Below are 19,727 nucleotides of genomic sequence, written 5' to 3'. Positions count from 1 at the left end.
TTATTATTTCACCACCACTTTAAAAGGTACATATAGGTACCATAGGTAGGCTACCTATGGTACCTACCGTAGGTACCATTCTAAAATGTGTCATCGAGATGCGTAGGTAACAAAGGCGCGTTATCGGAGAGCGCACTTACACCGTTTTCTTTAGCGTTTGACTATCCCGCGCCCAGGGGCCAATTGGCTACTTGACTGTTTTTTGTAAATAATGTCAAACGATCTTGATTTTCCTGAGGATCAAATATCTATATAGGACTCATGGCATTTAAGCAACACAAAGATCAGAAATGAGATTTAAAGTCTGACGCTCGCACTCGACGATTGAAACGCCTCTAACAAAAGATTTGTTAGACCTGTACCCCAAAAGCATAAAATTGTTGTAGTAATTCACCGAATCGCATTTCACCTCGATCTCATATTTAATTTTCGCATTGTGTCTCAATAGTTTTTTTTTTCTAGTGGCTATAAGTTTTAGTCGCATTTCACCTCGACCGTACATTTAAACATCGCGTTGTGACTCAATCGTTTATTACTTTAGTCGCATTTCACCTCGATATTGTATTGGCGACGTGATTCAACGCAACGTCAACGTCACATAGATAAAATTTTAATGAGTTTGATAGCACTTGAGGCTTAATCCTACAAGTACAAAACGTGTTTAAAAAAAAACACTTAATTTTAGTGCAAGCATCAAATTAACGTATCAAGTTAAATAGAGTCCCAAACAAACGTCGATCGCGGCGAAATGCCTCTTCGGTAACATACTACACGAAAAATTAAATACTACAAATGCATTATACTAATATCAAAGGCTACGGGAAAAAGTGCGTCAAGTAAAAAAATCCAGTGATATCTTTTTCATTCAAGGTGAAATGCGATTCGGTGAATTACTACAACAATTTTATGCTTTTGGGGTACAGGTCTAACAAATCTAACAAAATGATAAGGTGATGTGACGTCACATCATAATATGAGTTTGTCTTAAATGTATGGAAGATCAAGGAAATTGCTATTTTGACACTGAAATATTGCGTTTATGTGTATAGTTGTCATACAATTTATTTTTCAATAAAATGTAAGGTATCGAATGGTACCATTTTCTTTTCTATTTTTGAAAGATAAAAATTTTTTTTTTTGAGACTTCGGAGCCTTGTATTTTTATATAATCTCAATAAAAAAAAATTAATTCCACTTTTTTATAATGGATGGCTCATTTTCTATCCATTTAACTAAATTTTGTTATAATATTCAACACGTGTCAAGTACCCAATTAGAATTATTTTTGCAGGTAGTAGCACTTGCGGTTTTAATTACAATAGACAAAGATTAGCTGATCGGGGCCAGCTACACAACAAACGACTATACTACCTATTAAGAGGAATTCCTAGTTGTGATTTTTCCATACAAACGCTCTCGACTGTTTCCTCCCTGGATTTTAAACCTAGAGCAATGATTTTTTCAAATAAGATCAATATCATCAATATCTGTGCCGCTATGTTTTGCTTTTTTGGATTATTTTATTTTGAAGAAAATTACAGCGCCTCGAAAATCGCAAAAACGGCTCAATTGAATTGGCTGTAAAAAAAAGGCGCAGTATACAAATATGACAACAAATATCCAAAAAATCAAAACATAGCGGCATAGATTATTTCTTCCTCTTGCAATTCCCAAAATTTCATAATGATTGGTTGCGTTTTGGAGGAGGAAACAGTCGAGAGCGAAACCTCGATTTTTGAGTTTTTTGCGTGTGAATTTCGGTCCGAGCTGCAATTGTCCTTATCGCACGAATTGGAGGCGGAGACAGTTTCTAAATATACGTACACAGAAGGAATAGTGATGGGCATAACATCCTTATTAGGGATTGCAGAACCGGTACTGTTTTAAAGAACCGGGATTTCCCGGTACTTTCGGAACTGGTCTAATTATTTCATTATTTTAAATAAAACGACAGCATTTTGCGATTTGACCACCTTTCGTATTATAATTTAATAATCACATTTTCTTTTACTACGTATAATCACAATAAACAAGTCAATTTTTTTTAGAAATATAGTATTTTACATTGCTCACACTTGTGCATCACAAGTAAAAGATAACTACATTTATGTTTGCCACTAGATAGCAAATTAAATGAAATTTCATTGACAAGGGGATTTATATACATATAAGTATCGCAGTCGTATTGTATAATCCGCCGTATTACATTACGGCTAGCCGATATCAAAATAAGGCCCATTTTGAAATGCGGCGGTTCAACGATTAAGGTATGTTGGGTAAATATCGGATGCGGGTGAAGAACGTAGGACATTCATTTCTCCCTAATTTGGCTTTATTTTTTAATGTTGGCAACATTGTGTAAGACGCCATTTCATTGCGCCTTGACTGCCAGTGTTCCCGCGTCGCTCAGGGAGTCGGGCTTGTGCTATGCGCAAAGGCAAGCAAGGTAAATTTCGCGAATTATTTCTTCTATCCGATCTTCGACCTGTAATTTATTTTGCGTATTGTGATGAAACTGTGTTTGTTTTTGTAATTGTGTTAACAGACCTAGCACTGCTGTAGACCGCTATCCGATCTCGACCCTTCCAGGTAAAGATCGGAAAAAACAATCTGAATTTTACCTATTTCAAAAACAGCAGTGATTGTCAAACTTTAAATTTTCTTCAATTTACCTACTGACCTAATTAATTATCACATTTATTGTTTTCTTGATCACACTTTCGCACCATTATTTTTATCCAGTACCACTACCAGCGCGACGGTAAATCAAAAGGAAGAGATTTTGGCAGTCTATTTTGTATGTTTGTATATTGTATGTGTATGTACACCTACTTACTGACAATGTAATTTTTTTAATTTCCGCAACCCAAAGGTTGCCTGGAAGAGATCGCTTTTTAGCGATAAGACCGCATGTTGTTTACCTGTCCTTATGTTTCTGTTTTCTTTTGTATTGTTTTCTTTTATTGAGGTGTGCAATAAAGAGTATTTATATTGTATAGGGATGATGATACATGTTGAATTGTATAACAAAATCGAGTAAAATAGAGAGCAAGTGAGCAATTTTTCGCAATAAAGTACCTACACATACGGATGCATATGTAGTTGTGCACGCATACATACATAGCTAGTTTAGGATACAAAATAGAGATAGGGCGTCGAAATTAGTTTCCTTAAAATGATTCAAGAGGGCTCTCTTTTCCTACATATTTACTTTACTCTTTACATACGATCCTTACATTTTATAAAAAGAAGATTGTATATCAACTATATTCATACATAATTGCAAAATTATACCAACAAAATCGCAATTTTACTTATTTTCCATACTTCAAGATGGGCTCTCAGTGAGCTCAACGAGGGGTGGGAGGGGGTTAGGGTCGGCAACGCGCATGTAACTCCTCTGGAGTTGTAGGCGTACATAGGCTATGCATACTGCTTACCATCACCTTGTTTGCCACCGACGTAGTATAAAAAAAACCTTGACCTTTTTAAAGAACTACTTAATCTTTTTGATTTCTAAGTTTGATTCTTATTTTTTTGGCGACCTTCATTAAAAATGACTGGGCACGATTATTTTTTATTTTGATTTTTGTCCCTCCTACTTAAGTACTTAATATCTTCCAGTACATTCCTTTCAATAAACAATACATTTACACTTTCACTAAACCTGTACAGTTCACGAGATCTTAAATTGTCAAAACTTCGAAACCTATTATTTTAGTGGTTTTTCTTACTTTATTACTTTGGGTAAACCTTACAATAAGAGGTTTCTTAGCACATTGTTTACTTATCAAATTGCCTTATGACATAGGTATCAAAGTTTGAGAGCCACAATTTTACAAATTTTTGTATCAAGGTTAAGATCGGATACAAAAATACGGAAAAAAAACTTTCGTTGACAACTTTTAAGTTTGTAATTATTGGTGGCTGTGATGTAATTTATATACATTGGAGAAGGGTAGACACCGGACCTATTTTTTTGTGATACCTTATTCTCTTTCCATTAGAAGCAACTTTTTTTCACCATCCGATGTTCTCCCTTGATGGTAAAACACTCGTTACTCTAAAAAAAAGTATGTCTTATCTTTACACAGGTACAAAACTGAAACCGTTCTATATTGAATATAACCAAAATTCAGGCCGAATCTACGGTTATTATTTAACGATTCGCTTCGTACTTCAAGAATCTGTCACGTGCTGAGATCTCGAAAAAATATTTTCTCACGAGTTCTCTCAATTGGTCCCAAAATTGTCCGGCATTACCCCAACATACATTACCCAGATTGTCATTGCGATACGTTCTTCAATAAGGCGGCCCAAGTTTAGCCCCATCGTACTACAAGTTAAATAGATTGTAGTTTAACCATATATTTATACCTACTTACAAAAACGGATAGGTACAGTCAAGTGTAAAAATATGGGTGTACACATCTTACTCAAAAATATGTCCCATAGCATCTTATTCCAGTGTAATAAGAGCGTAGTACCATATTTATGAGACGATTCTTTCGATACATATTTTTGCACTTGACTGTACGACGACGACCGAAGCAGGGACATCATTCTTTTTTGCAGTTTTTACCTATATGGTAATTAATAGATACTGTATAATATAAAAATAAAAAAACAATATTATGTGATAACAACAAAAACGACTTGCGTCGGGCAGCGCAGGATAAATTCCGTCCGCCTCGCGGGCGATGTCGACGGAACGGCGCGCAATGAGCGAGCACCCGAGTCTCGCGTCTGTGTGCGCGCACTCACACTTAGATAGCTCCCGCTCCCGCCCACCGCAGCGCGACAGAAACATAGCTTCAAAAATTCGAGATTTGAAAAGTTGCTCAGCTAGGAATTGCTCTTAAGTAGGTATACCTGAGACCAGCGCAGATTTTACAAATACCTAATCAATATTTTATAGCTACTAGAAAACTAACACAAAACAAGTATAGGTACAAACAGCCTGAGAAAAGTAGTATGTATAGGTACCTACCTATAACTCATGAGCGCGACTAAAATTCAACAATAATAATTGTAAGTAACCATTTTTTTTTTATGAAGAGAGCAGCGAGCGAGTACTTAATTTAGCGGACTTTTTTATGATAAATTATCTCTACGCCCGCGCCACCTTTTAGTTTCGCCATGTCTGCCTGTCTGTCCGTACGCGGCTTTTCTCCGTGAACGTTAATCTAGAAAGCTGTTTAGCATGGATACGAGTAGATATATAATTATTATGTTCCGCCGCCAAAGTCGTAAAATCGACACAAAAAGTGGGGATAAACAGCTTTCTCGGTTCAACCTCTATAGGTATCGTTGGATAGGTATTTCAAAATGAATATGGGTCTTCAAGTACCATTTCTTGTTAAACATAATATTTTCGGAAATAACCGCTCTGAAAAAAAATTGAAATGTGCACACCCCGTGCAGTCTCTCCTCTCTCTCACTCCCTTCCTCCTCTACCTTTTGAACCATGGGTCCAAAAAAATATGAAAAAATCTTGAAAGTATAGCTTAGTAAAGATTTTCAAGGACAACTATTGCGGACACGATCGTATGAGCCGTTTTTGAATTTTTGCAAAAAGTCTATTTTGACATTTTTGATGGACGTGTAACTACGGAACCCTACACCGAGCATAGCGCGACATGCTTTTGGACGGTTTTTGCAAATTAAACATTATAGCGTAGGTACACAGAAAATACCATTCAAATTTCTTAAATCTTTTACTAATGTATGGCTGGCAGTATTTAAAAATCTTAATTACTTTTGCACTTTGATAAAACTCGTTACTAATTCGTTGAAACACAACCGCATTGTGTGGCATGCAGACAATGTAAGCCTACGTTTGAAACAGAAAAATGTGTTTCCAACCCCTCAGGGCCGCTTTTACGTTTCGCATTTTTATTTCATCACACCACGACCCTGCTTTGTAATGTACATAAAAGGGTTGCTTTTAGAACTCTTAAAAAAAACGAAAACGAAATGGCTTACTTATTTCATAGCGTCATTATTCTATTTATGAAAATAAAATTCATGCATAAATTAGATTTTCTATATTAAAAACGAGCAGATTTTTTTACTGAACTATTTGACCGAAATACGAAATATAATATATACCTATCATACTTGGTAGCTACAGGTAGGTAAATATACAGCGCGAAAAAGAAGCAAATCCTCAAAAGCCCCTCGCGTAATCAATGAACGCCCCCTTAGGCGGTCTCTAGGCCCTATACTTCAGCCATCGAGGGACTTATATCGTAAGTAATAAAACTACTTGAACCCTAAATGGCTTTACAATTAAGTAAAGTTCCTGGCCATACAATATACTAGAATAAGAGTAATTAAAGAGATCGTTACACGGTATGTTAGGGTTTTCCTTAATTTTCTTGATTCAGTGACTCAGAAGTGTATAATTATTATGAATTTTATTATGAATTAGGTATAAGAGGAATTAATAAGGAAGGAAGGTTAAATGATGGTAAATTATGAATACCTATATCTTTGACATTGATGAGAATACATCAGACGTAAAAGTAATACCAACTCATTAGATAGGTAACAAACATATATCAGAACATTGAGGTATAGAACTAAAGTCGGCATCTCCAACAAAATGATTCCACACCTCATTGAAGTGTGGAATCATTCACATGCTGGCGCACTTCATTGCGTTTAGTACGTCTCCGACTACTAGCGAGATGCTACACATGTAACGAAAATTTAAAAAAATAATAAAAATTGAAAATGCATTTATGCGTTATGAAAATGTATTCTAATAATATCTAGAAATATAATAAAATCAATATAATAAAATTCCAATACGAAAAATGTTTTGTTTTAAGCTAATTTAAATTATTTTGAAACGTCACTTTAAACACTCGTGGTGGTACGCCATTTCCTTTGGCGCATAGGTTACATTTCGCAGATGTAACACGGAGGTACTAATGATAATCTACCTTATTGTTTGTAAAATATATACAAAAATGATATATTGTTATCTTGTAATTTTTTGATGTGTTTTTATTATATCTAAAGAATATATTATGTTACAAGCGCGATTTGGTCAAAATTGCTACGAGTACGAGAATCAAACACAAAAGGTTTTAAGTCTATTTTTATAAATTTTAATATCGGCAGTGTCACAAAAGAAACAAAAATCATTACACTTTAATGGAAATAAATGCATTTATCTAGATTCTTTACAGTACGTATTTAGGCAGAAAATGAGCAGTTGTCATAACAGTTTCGCCTCTGACTAGCTATTATTCTTAAGCTTAGTGACAGACGTCAAACGCCGAAAATGGCGGACACAAGTTGTTCTCGATAGCGTGTCTAGTACATAGTACATCTGCGAAATGTCATTTATGCGCCAAAGAAAATGGCGTACCACAGCGAGTGTTTAAAGTGACGTTTCAAAATAATCTAAATTAGCTTAAAACAAAACATTTTTCGTATTGGATTGTTATTATTTTGATTTTATTATCTTTCCAGATATTATTAGAATACATTTTTATAACGCATAAATACATTTTCAATTTTTATTATTTTTTTTAATTTTGGTTCATGTGTAGCATCTCGCCAGTAGTCGAAGACGTACTAAACGCAATGAAGTGCCGGCACTTCAATGAGGTGTGGAATCATTTTGTTGGAGATGTCGACTCTAGTTCTATACTGACGCTTTCCGCCCGGAGGGCAGAAAAATATATATCAACATTATAAGTACGGTTGAGGAGATTGATTCTTTAGCAGATTACGGTTCACTTTACATTGGACATATCTTAGCATAAGTATGTACAGCCAAATTTACTTGAAACGCAATGCTAAAAATCAATTTCCGCGACTGTACAACAGCCAACATTATATTATAGTTAGTTATGGATAGAGTTTATATCATAAAAATCTCAAAATAAATAATTATTACAATATAACAGAGATAAAATAGTCACTATTGTTAATAATACATTAAACATAATACATTAAAGGAGATGTAAAAGATGTTCAATGTCAGAGTTGAATACTAATAAGATTTGGAGGTGTAAAGGCTCTCCAAGAGTCAACATGAAATGATATGAAAAAATCGCGCGAATTTCTTGTTACGGCGGCACTGGCGCCAGTATAATGGGTAACCGCTTAAACTCCGTCCAGCTAAGGCTGTAGTTTAGCAGTCACTTAGCCGTAACGTAATTTGCGCACCCATTAGTTTTGGTCTCACGTCACTTTGTATCAATTTAACTATTTTAGCTTAAAAGCGACGATGTCGCAGTCAAAATTCAAATTAACATTTAATTAAAGTACCTACCTAATTAGGATTCGCTATCGAAGTTCTGAACTTTACCGCATGAGCGTTTTATTAGTTAGGAATATACTTTAAAAATTATTCATTACATTACAGATATATCGGAGCGGCCGAGGTGCTCACAAATATCTGAACACGCACTTTAACGCCTTGATAATAGAGGCGTGTTCAGATATTTGTGAGTGCCTTGGCCGCTCCGATATATCTGATGGCATCTGTACCTACTTCGAAGCTACCCTTATTTAAAAAAAGATTTTAAATCATTGTACGAGACTCATGAGACCACAAACAACTCGCCCTTTCCAATAAATTCCAAAAACTAAATATTCTGAACTACTTTACTTAAATCCCTTGCATTTCTAACAAAGTTTAAAAAAAGTATATTTTAAACTTATTACATTTAAAAAGGCACACACATAATCAACTTCTTTCAAAAGATATCGCTGACTTATTCCATCTCGGCAGTATAATTTTAGATTCAACGTAGGTACTGAAGTCCGCTACCTCAGGTGTGGCAGTGAAGTGTTTATTATTTTTTATAGATTTTTTTATAATCAATTGTATGGTGTATTACTCACTTGACAATACATAGTAAACCGGGAGCACGGACTTTTGGCCGAAGGGTGTGATATCTCTGCGTTTCCGTGGGAATCTGCCGAATCCTACACCAAAACAAGTGACATCGCAACAGAAACCTGCGTCACAAAAATGAGTTTACAGTACAAATGGTGCTTCTTTCATGCACGCGTGCGGGAATGAGCACTTTCTGTGCATATGTCAAAACTTTAAAGAGCCATTATGTACTGTAAAACGTTGTACGATACACGTGCGAATAGGTAATTCGCAGCTCGTGTCGATTTAAAACACTCCCTTCGGTCGTGTTTTAATTTATCACCACTCGTTGCGAATTTCCTATTTTCTGCACTTGTATCGTAAATAACTATTTTAGTATTTAAAATTATTATTATTGTATATATTTTCGTTTGTAAGGTATGTATCTATGGGCCTTAGTTGTCTGAAAATAAGATATTTTATAGTTTTTTTTTGGGCTTAAAACGCGTAAAAATTTCTTGATTGCATTCTATACGAAAGTAGTTCAAGTAAGCAGAGCGGAAAGCGTTTGCCCATCAGTGGGTCACAGTGGGACCTTAAATAGGGACAATAAGTATTTTGAAACACGATTCACTCTAGTTTTGTCCTGAGTTATGTGATGAATAGCCCAAATCTTACCCAAAAACTTCCATTCTTAACTTAACTGTATAGCAATTCGATCAACAGGCGTCTGCCGCATATGTCTAGTCAGGAGTCCTCCAAAAGTTTTCAAACTAAGTTAAAGTTCTGAAGTTACATCCTTCATTGTTACCGTCTCCGCTAGCAAAGTGACTTGTTTTGTATTGGGTCAAGTTATCAAACTTTGTAATGGTGTCGCAGTTTTATTCTCGTTTCGCGAAGTAAAACGAAACGATTGCCTCAAATGGTGACCGGTTTTTATTACAAGCTTTCATTTAACTTGCCCTGTTAGTAAGTTAGTTAGTGCGGGTCAAATCTAAGAAGCTGAATTCGCTCACTCCCCGATTTCCGATTGAGCTGAGAATTTGTATACATATGTATGTCGGATGACGATATAATATTATGGTATCAACGAGCTGATCAGATGCTGGAAAAAGGAGGTGGCTATAGGAACTCTGTGATATAACAAGTGAGTTTGGGGTATTTAGAATTGTCTCGATGAGTAGTATTAGTTGTCTGTGGTAAGAAAAGTTGGTAGCAAAGTAGTAAAAGGTTGTAGCAAAAATAAAATTTTAGTCAAACTTATTTAAAATTAAGTAGGTACACGAACACACGCGGCCCTCTGTACATTAAATATTTTTGTTCGATTTCAATTCGCCTAATCCAGATTAAATGTATGACATTGACTGTCAATTGACTGTGAAAAGACGGGAAGGAAAATATCTTTTCCATTTTTTAGCTCTTTGCTTTTGACTGAATCTTGAAGACGTATTCAGAAACCTTAAGTCTGTGGTATTATAATTTCAATTCTATGTTTAATAGTGGCCTGTTCACAAGCCATGAAACGGTCTAATACGGCGTCCTCTGAATAAAAGATTTCCTTTGGCAGAATTAATCTTTGTGTTCCTAAGATGTATTTAAGAAGTGGAGCCACCCAAATTTTTGATGAAGGTTGGGGGTTAGGGGGGGGATGGGTTCGGCGTCGGCAACGTCTGAGGTTGAAGTTTAGGTTATAAGTCAAATATGGTATCATTTTCAACTAAATCAAAGACCTGAAATCTAAAATAATTGCACTAAATCGGTTGGGCGGTTATGATTGGTGTCAATATAATACCATAAATGAATTTGGCATCCCTGGTTTATACGAAAATGATACCAAACTAGTAGCTTAAATGATATAGATATGAAGATAAAGTTGAGAGCACCCCCCTCCTAAAATATTTACATCTAAAATCTTGGTGGATCCACTTCTTAAATTCATCCTTGGGTCCTAAGGTCCTTGGACCAATCCTGTCAACGGAAATATTTTGTTCACACAACACCGTATTTTATGAGCTTCGACTTCGACTATAATAGTAGTAGCGGGGTCCGTCTAGGCCAACTTTGAACGTATTTAGGTCAAAGGTAATACAACATATAGTCATTATGAATGTCATAATTTCATAGAAATTTGTTGGAATTTTCCTCGCCGCGCCGGGTACGAATGGGAATAGGTGCATTCATATTAGTTATTCCCATCTGTCCCCGCCTCATATATGGCATGGACTAATGGGAATAACCAAAATATGACGTTTATAGCGACATACAGCTAGTTTAGACGAACTCTAACCCCCTTATTCATAAACGTGTGCTAAAGTTACGATGCCGCTAATCATCGTTTGTCACTTTCCATCATACCCATACATCGGAAAGGGACAAATGATGATTAGCGGCATCGTAACTTTAGTACACGTTTATGAATAAGGGGGTAATATTATAATTAATTTATTACACATTACCATACAAGTTCGAAAAATAGAAAATTCGCAACGAGTGGCGATAAATTAAAACACGACGGAAGGGAGTGTTTTAAATCGACACTAGTTGCGAATTACCTTTTCGTACGTGTATCGTACAATGTTTTAGTATGTCCTTTAAATTTTCGACATAAGCACGTAAAGTGTTAATTTTCGCCAATTGTAATTTTAACCAATTGTTTATAGCTGCTCGTAAATACTACCCTCAGTTCCTCAAGAATTGAAAAAGAAATTGATACCCGACATTAGTTACGTTCTGAATTAGGTGTGTTGCGGAAATGACGTACCATTACGTATGATATCGTAACTCAGTCTGTTGAATTTAAGGGGCGCAAATTTGGCGAAATAAAATTTGCGACAAAAGCAAATCCTATTTATATGACCAGGTAATTCTATAAATAAAGTGCTGTGTCTTCTTAATATGAAAAAGTTTTGGGTGACCTCAACTTTATTTTTGTTATGTTTTATTTAATAGAAGATAATATTGTATCTCGTGTATGTATGTTATTCTACTAACATGCTTAGTTGATGACCCATAATGGATTAGGCTTACAATGACCACAAAAATGCATGTTATTACGAATTAGGTTGGTTTGTTAGTTAGTTCGTGTGGGCCAAATCTTGGAAGCTAAATTCGACCCACTTCCCGATTTCCGATTAAGCTGAAAATTTGCATACAAATTCGGGTAACAATGCAATATTATGGTACCATCGAGCTGATCAGATGATGGAGACGGGAGGAGTTCCTATGAACTCTGTAATGAAACGCCGCAACCTAATTGTGATTGGTGTTTTAAGAATTGTCTCGATGAGTATTAGCTGCCTGTGGTAAGCAAAATACAGTCAGCAATAAAAGCTTGTACGGTCACGTCTGAAAATATCGATACGAAAAAGTACGATAAAGATACGAAAATATGTATACACGACTTTATTGCCCATATATAAGGTAGTGTATACATATTTTTGGCACATTTTTCGTATCGATATTTTCAGACGTGACTGTTCCAAAAATTCAATTTTTTCCAAAAACTTTTTATTTCGTCAATTCAAATACCACATATTTTCAAGAGTTGTTTTATTCACTAGATAACTAACCGTAACCATAGCAACGAATGACACTAAAAAGGTGATTCACATTTATACAAAAATACAAAAGTTCAAAATCCGAACTCAGTGCCTTAAGATTATGGAAAAACATTACCATGCAATATTGCGTTTGTGTAATACGCACGAAAATTAACAACTTTCTTCATTATTTTGTATCTTATGTGTTATGAGTAATAACCAAACATGAAAATTAAATTAAACGAGCAGTAATTATTTTATTACCAATGTAATAAATACTCGAGACATTATTGCAACTTAATAACATACTAAGTTTAACTCAAATGGCTTACTACTAAATAACTAAAGTGCTTAGTTTCAAATTACTTTATATCAGTTATTTTTCAAAACCTCTCATAAATTAGATCTACTGGTCATTGAAATTTAAGCCTTGACTCAATTGCCACAAAGCTCATACTCGGTCACAATTACAATTATGCCCAAGCATACTTACTGAAAATTTTGCTTAACTTAACCACGCTTATGATTCAAATTTGAACCTTGAATCTCAAATAGTAAGACTGCTTTTTGATCGAAACAGATTACTAAAGATAAATTACCATTGAAAGGCGCAGTTCAACAATCGATTAAAATACACTTAAGAGCAATTAAAACTGATACAATTAGTAGTGAAATATATAATCCATTGCAAAACAAACTTTATGCGGTTAGGGTCTGAGTAGAGTGCATTTTTAAGGATTTAAATTAAGGCTTGGGAGTATTTTAATGTAAGTATTATACTTAGGGTACAAAGTGCGATTTTCAATTTACTTAAAATAATCCTGCCTGTCTATTCGTTTTTAGTAAAACGAATCGACATGAATAGAACTATAGTATGTCTGGATTTTATCAACAGAAAACCTATTTTGCCAACGGACATCTAGTCAAATGAAATAAAAAAAATAGATTGTTATTTGTTTTTAATGATTTGTGTCGTCCTGTATGGAGAAAGAGGACAAGGAGAGCCGACCTGCCGAGCCGCCGAGTTGCCGGTCCATATTGGGATACCCTCCTCCAATTGGGTTAGAGCCGGTGTAGCTGTATTTGACGTTTATAAGCGCATTGCCTACTTGAATAATAAACTGTCTTTATCTTTATCTAATCTAACCAAATTACTAACATCCACGCAGACGAAGTCGTGGGCACAAACTAGTATTCTCATAAAAATATGTTTATAATGGCGCGTCCACACTCTGCCGCTTGCTAAGTCGATGAAGAACTTTGACATTTTACAAGTATCAGTGAATTAAGTATTTATCAAAAGTTGTAACTCGAAATTTTCTGAAATTTTAATGATTGATGTCGTTACCACAAACAAATTAAATACGTTTACACCAGTTTCATGCAATGGATCAAAGGACACCGAGCGTGGGTGTCAAATAGAAGCAACATTTCTACATCATCTTTTTCTAAAGTCGGCAAGGCACCATTCTTACAAGCAGATGGGTATTCGATTTTCATCTCTATTCCCTAGTTATAGAGTCGTTGCAAATGTTTTGATGATTAGTTGAATATTAATTTACTTGCTGAAGCCATATGCGACTTAGTCACAGAAATGTTATTAGAAGATTGTTCGTTGGGCAATAATTAATACTTCCCGGTGTAATTGAATTAAAATATAATAGGCAATATTTCGCTTAACTCTCCGTAGGGGGTGCCACTAGCACAATTAAAGGGTAGGCCGCGAAACGTGAAAATCGTAATTTCGTTATCTGCTTCTCTATAGGGATAAATTCGCCTTGGTAATGCGATATATGTGTCCTGCTGTGCTATTTTATACAATACAGGGTGTTTATTTAGTCACCTGCAATAATTTACGGAATGAATATATAGGTCACACTGAGCAATTTTTAGGGTTCACTAATGTTTAACCAAAACAATGTTGGCAAATTTTCATTTTACAAAAAACGTTTCACCAAAGTATTATTTGGCAAATATGTTATTCCGCAAATGTATCATTTTACAAAAAGTCACTTGACAAATAATCATTTAGTAAATAATACATTATTACAATATGTCAAAATACAAAGTATCAATTTTATATTTTTCATGTCACCTAGTAATATGTTTAGCAAATTTATACATTCACCAAACTTTGAGGGAATAATTCTGCATGGTTGCAATTTTCATTTGGGCCAGATTATTTTGAGGTAAGTTACTTAGTTGCAAGACAAGCAAGCAATCGTTGCTTACATTTTTCGCGTTGTTAAAAAAAAAATAACCTCGAAGCCTAAGGCGGGAGCAAAGCTCCCGCCTTAGGCTTCTAACCTAACCTATCCGAGTCGGATTGCCCCGACAGGTCTGGCTCGCTTACAGTTTATTAGTACAGAAACACATGTCAAATAATACATTATAGCAAACATTTTTTGACCAATGATAGATTTATTTGTTAACTTTGTTGTTAAATAATCATTTGTCAAAAAGATCTGTTATGAAATGAAATTTTATTAGTTAATTATTTGGTAATAAGAATAATTTGTCAAAAATATTGTTGTAAAAAAATGATTTGCTAAAATATAATTTTGCCAGTAGTTGGTTGCCAAGTGTCAATTTGCTAAACATCTTTTGGCCAAACGACAGGACACCAATTTTTAGTATGGGACCAGCCCCGAAATCACGAAAAAAAAATGGCTTATTTTTATTAAGCGAATGAATTCGCTGTTGTATGCTCTGCGTCTCCGTATTTCTTTTAAGTCCTGTAAATGGAAGCAGTATTTCTAGAGAACAGTAAGTAAGTATGTAAAGTAGGTGAAGCACCCTTTTATATTTGAATTAAAACCGGACGAAAAAGAATACCAAAATATTAAAATCTGATGCAAATTGTGTTATAATATGATTTTCTATTATCTACTTTTACCACTGTGGAGCAATGAACTTTTAGTGAAGTGTATGAGGTAGAGGTATACATAATAGCTATTTATCGACCTCTTTTATACTTATATACCTAGTGTCATGATGACTTACAATTCTGGATGACAAACGTAAAATCTTTTATTAGTAAACAGCAATGTGTCAGTGAATCAATAAATTTTCATGGAAGTAATTATAATTATGAAAACACTTCATAATTATAAAAACACATGATTCTTCGATGGTCCTATGTATAAAAAGGACCAGCAATTATTCCAGTGAATAAAACAAGCGCGTGTTGTTTTGGTCCAAAATTTTCTAAAAATTCATAATGCCTTTTAGAATACCAAAATTACGAAGTGTGCGAGTTCGAGTGATAATAGTTATGTTGTTCCTCATCATATATGTTTTGACTACGTATATTATCGTCGAAAAGTATTACTTAAACAAACCCAAAAGCAACACAAGTGCACCAAAAGTGGAGTTTGAATATGTCATTGTGCATTTGGATTTGAAGGGGGCTCCTCCAAAATTGTCGTATCTGGAGGCCCTCCTACCGCTGTTGAAGAGACATGGAGTCAATGGACTCCTTATTGAGTACGAAGACATGTTTCCCTACGAGGAACCATTGATGATATTGAGGGGTCGGAATAGTTATAAGAAGGAACAGGTTAGTTACAAAAACAGAGTACAAAACAAAATAAGTATAAAATGGCTTGATAGTTTTAATGAAGTAATGCACGTCAAAAAATTTAAGAAAACTGATTTTAGTTTGACCTATGTATGCGACCTTTAAAATATCAAAATGAAAATGTATCGCCAAACGATCTGGTCATTTTTTTAAATATTTATGAATATACTTAGTTAGGAATTACAGAATAACAATTTTAGAGTTCCAAATTCAAAATCAAGGCAACTATTTTTAGGCCTCAGGAGGCTAGAATGTTGTGTACTCGTCATTTGCCCTTTTTTAACTTAAAACACTTAGGGCTTGTTTCACAATGTCTAAGTAAAGTATTGGATAGCTGATGAACTAATAAATGAACTGACAGATAAAACTTTCTGCAAAACTTTGCACTTTATGACTTTATTCTTCAGATAAGTGGCAAGTAGCTTATTCAGGACATTGTGAAACGAAACCGTTAAAACATATTTTCTATCTCCAAATTTCCATTTCTGTATTATTAAGACTATAACGTGATATAGGAACTTGCTGATTCCATTTGGAACTGTTTTTGAACTTTTTTAGCGGCGCTCGCTGTGCACTTTTTTTGATGGGGAAAAAATATTAAACTCGCCACAGGTCACGTGACCGACAGATTCGTCAGATTGAAAATTCGTAAGACGGACACGTGACCTGATCGAAAAACTGTTATAATGTAATTGAAGCCAGTAGTTAAATTTTTAATGTAATATACATTGTCATGTTTGTGTACGATAGCGCAATACATGAATATTGTATTTTATCACACAAATGATAGTACTTTTATACTGATAATTAAAGCAATTCGTGCAAAATTATTCCCTAACCATTCCAAAATATCAAAAATGCACAACGTTAATATTCAATTTTCACTTCTGCCGGCACTCCCGGAATGCAACCCGTTGTTTTTTTTTTTCAGTTGCATGCATACCTCACCGCTGCAGTATCATCTGGTTTCGAAATAATCCCCCTGGTCCAAACATTTGGCCACTTAGAATTCGCCCTAAAGCATCCTAGATTCGGCTTTTTTAGAGAAGATCCTTATTTCCCTGACTCCATCTGTCCTAGTTCTTTGAAAAGCCAGCATTTTCTTGAAGAAATGATAGGACAGGTAAGAAAATTGTATGGTCTACCGCTTTACTTAGAAAATTAATATGAAGGTCTTGAGGTTTACGAAAATGTCGCTCAGTAAACTTAAATAAAATACGTAATAAGGTAAAAATAGAATGGGAGCTTAAACTACATACTAGAATACCGGAGGAGATATCTCAGACTCTACCTACTCTAAATTTTCAAACGATTAAATAATATAGCTGATTACAGAGAGCGTGAAAAGACTGTCATTAAAATACAAGTTAAGGTACAGTAAGTTCGTGGAAGCTTGAGCGAGGTGGAAGTGCGTGCAGAATATTGCTCATTTTTAGAAATAATTTTCATACGTTTAGCTTTTGTGCAAAATTTATTATATTTTTTTAAATTGCATTTGAGACATATGTTCGTGATTTTTTCCTATTGGGCGAAAGTCAAAAACTTAGGGTTTGAATCACTGAAGTCCCTAGGGAAAGTCCTCAAGATTGCTAATTAAATGTATGGCAGCCGTATTGTGATTCAAAAAAGCGGTACGACTTTTTTAAGTTGGTTTTCTGAACCTACTGCAACTTAACAAGTATCAACACATTATGAATATAGGTATAACGAATGAATGTTATGAAACTAGAGCACTTCTTTTTTTGCCATATTGGTTGCGAAACCATAAAAAAATGTATATGTAGATAATGTAAATTTTTGTGATAATGTGTTTCTGTTGTAACTTAGTGAAAAACGCTATTTTAACTGTGTCGCTGCAACTATGTGTCTCGGTTTAGACATACCTACTGACAGACTTTAAAGTTTAAAAGTAAACTCGCAATTTATACATGTAAATTAAAAAAAGAAACTTTACTTATTCGTTGCAATGATTTTTAAATAACGTGTCGGGTGCTAGCAAATTTCGCCTAAACTCATATAACATTTTTTGCTCCTTTTGACCTCAGGAATGTGTGTTTAAAATCTGTCGGATTTGATTGGCCCACGATGTACCTATATTTAGTTTTGAAAGAAAAATAATAATATAACAATGGGAAAATGGTTTATTACAGATCATAACTTTTCACCGTAAGATAGCGCCTTTGAAATACATCCACGTAGGCTGCGATGAAGTTTTCCATATCAACAAATGTGATCTATGTCAGCGGAGGAACCTCACTAATGCGTAAGTTTTTCTATAATTATGATAATATAAAAAATTAAAATAAATATATACATATTTCAACCAAATAAAAGAAAAGGTTCAGGTCGTGTCATACCAGAAGGTTAAGGAGTTGGCAGAGGACCGGACGAGTTGGAGATTGCTCCACCGACAAGAGCACAACTCTTAAATAAGTAGAAGAAGAAGAAGATGATAATATTATTTAATCGGTCGTTTTGCAACTGCATTCATATTGTCCTACTGTCAAGTAAAAATACTTATACTAAACATGTGTGACCTCTACACTTTGTATTTCACGAAAGAAAGTGACTAGTTCATGTTTATTTTCTTCTAGAGAACTGTTAACACAGCACATCAAGTTCCTCATCGAGACCGTCCATATCCTTAGTCCAGATACCACCATTCTCATCTGGGACGACTTGTACAGAAAAGTCAAGCCTATAGATTGCAGCAGCATAATCTTAACTGACACCGAAGTTGTACACTGGGACTATACTGCAAAACCCCATGATGATGTGCATATCAATTTGTACAAGTATGGCCGGATGTTTGATAATCTGTGGATAGCGACGGCTTTTAAAGGAGCTGATGGAAGAAAAAGGATACTCCCTGATCTTAATATGAGATTCTACAACCATTTCTACTGGCTCAACTTCATTTTTGATTATGGCACTCTGAAGAATTTATATAAAATTAAAGGTATCATACTCACAGGCTGGTCAAGATATGAACATACGGCGCCATTATGTGAAATACTTCCAGCTTCAATACCGAGTTTAATTATTAATTTGATCCTTATTCAAAAGTACACAAGTGGAATTGTTGTTGAAAACATAAAAGAGTTGGATAATTTCATTGATGAACACATAGAAAATAGTTTAGACTCTAGCCTTCTATGTCAGAATCGCAGCAGTCGTTTTTTGGATATATTTGATTCAAAAACGTGTCATTATGCGGAATCTGATCTCTATATGCTACTTCAACGTCTTAGTAATAGCACATCAGTCGCATATTCAATAATAGATGATAATGCTTTCAAATACTTTGTTTTAAAAAGAAATGCCTCCAATAATGAGGAATCGAGGATAGAATATGACTACGTTGATGGATTTCAAACTCAAATTGAAACGTGCATAAGAATCTTTCATGAACTAACGTTTCTTGAAGAAGAAATTATTGGACTACTATCAGCTTACTTTGAGAATGATGTCATAATAGAATATGTTCGGACAAAAATCCGTAGTTTGCAGCAAAACATTCAAGGAATTTTCCGATTTTGGAACTACAGGAATTCAACGTCCCTGAATAAATTACATAAATAATATTCAAGTAGCATTTCATTTCATATTGCTAATAAAAAAATATAAAGAGCTGTAAAATTTCAATTTTGCCAAATTAAGTTTTTTTTAAGAATACTCAGAATAATCTTAGTTTGGCTTGGCACGTTCTTTTTTCGTCGTTATTATTTTCTAAAGCCAGCCTTTAAATTAAGAGTTTGAAGGGCAA

General features: G+C 34.6%; 1 protein-coding gene across 1 annotated transcript; it reads left to right on the top strand.

Annotated features, from left to right (window-relative positions):
* Window positions 1-15,096: 15,096 nt before the first annotated feature.
* Window positions 15,097-19,545, top strand: LOC133529691 (hexosaminidase D-like). The gene is made up of 4 exons (XM_061867469.1): window positions 15,097-15,940; window positions 16,893-17,084; window positions 18,112-18,224; window positions 18,556-19,545. Exons 1-4 carry the CDS (start codon window positions 15,602-15,604, stop codon window positions 19,541-19,543), a joined length of 1,632 nt encoding a protein of 543 aa, XP_061723453.1. The 5' UTR covers window positions 15,097-15,601; the 3' UTR covers window positions 19,544-19,545.
* Window positions 19,546-19,727: the final 182 nt, after the last annotated feature.

This window comes from Cydia pomonella, chromosome 21 (assembly GCF_033807575.1).
Source record: "Cydia pomonella isolate Wapato2018A chromosome 21, ilCydPomo1, whole genome shotgun sequence".
NCBI classification, from domain to species: domain Eukaryota; kingdom Metazoa; phylum Arthropoda; class Insecta; order Lepidoptera; family Tortricidae; genus Cydia; species Cydia pomonella.
This window is presented reverse-complemented; position numbering and strand designations above follow the sequence as displayed.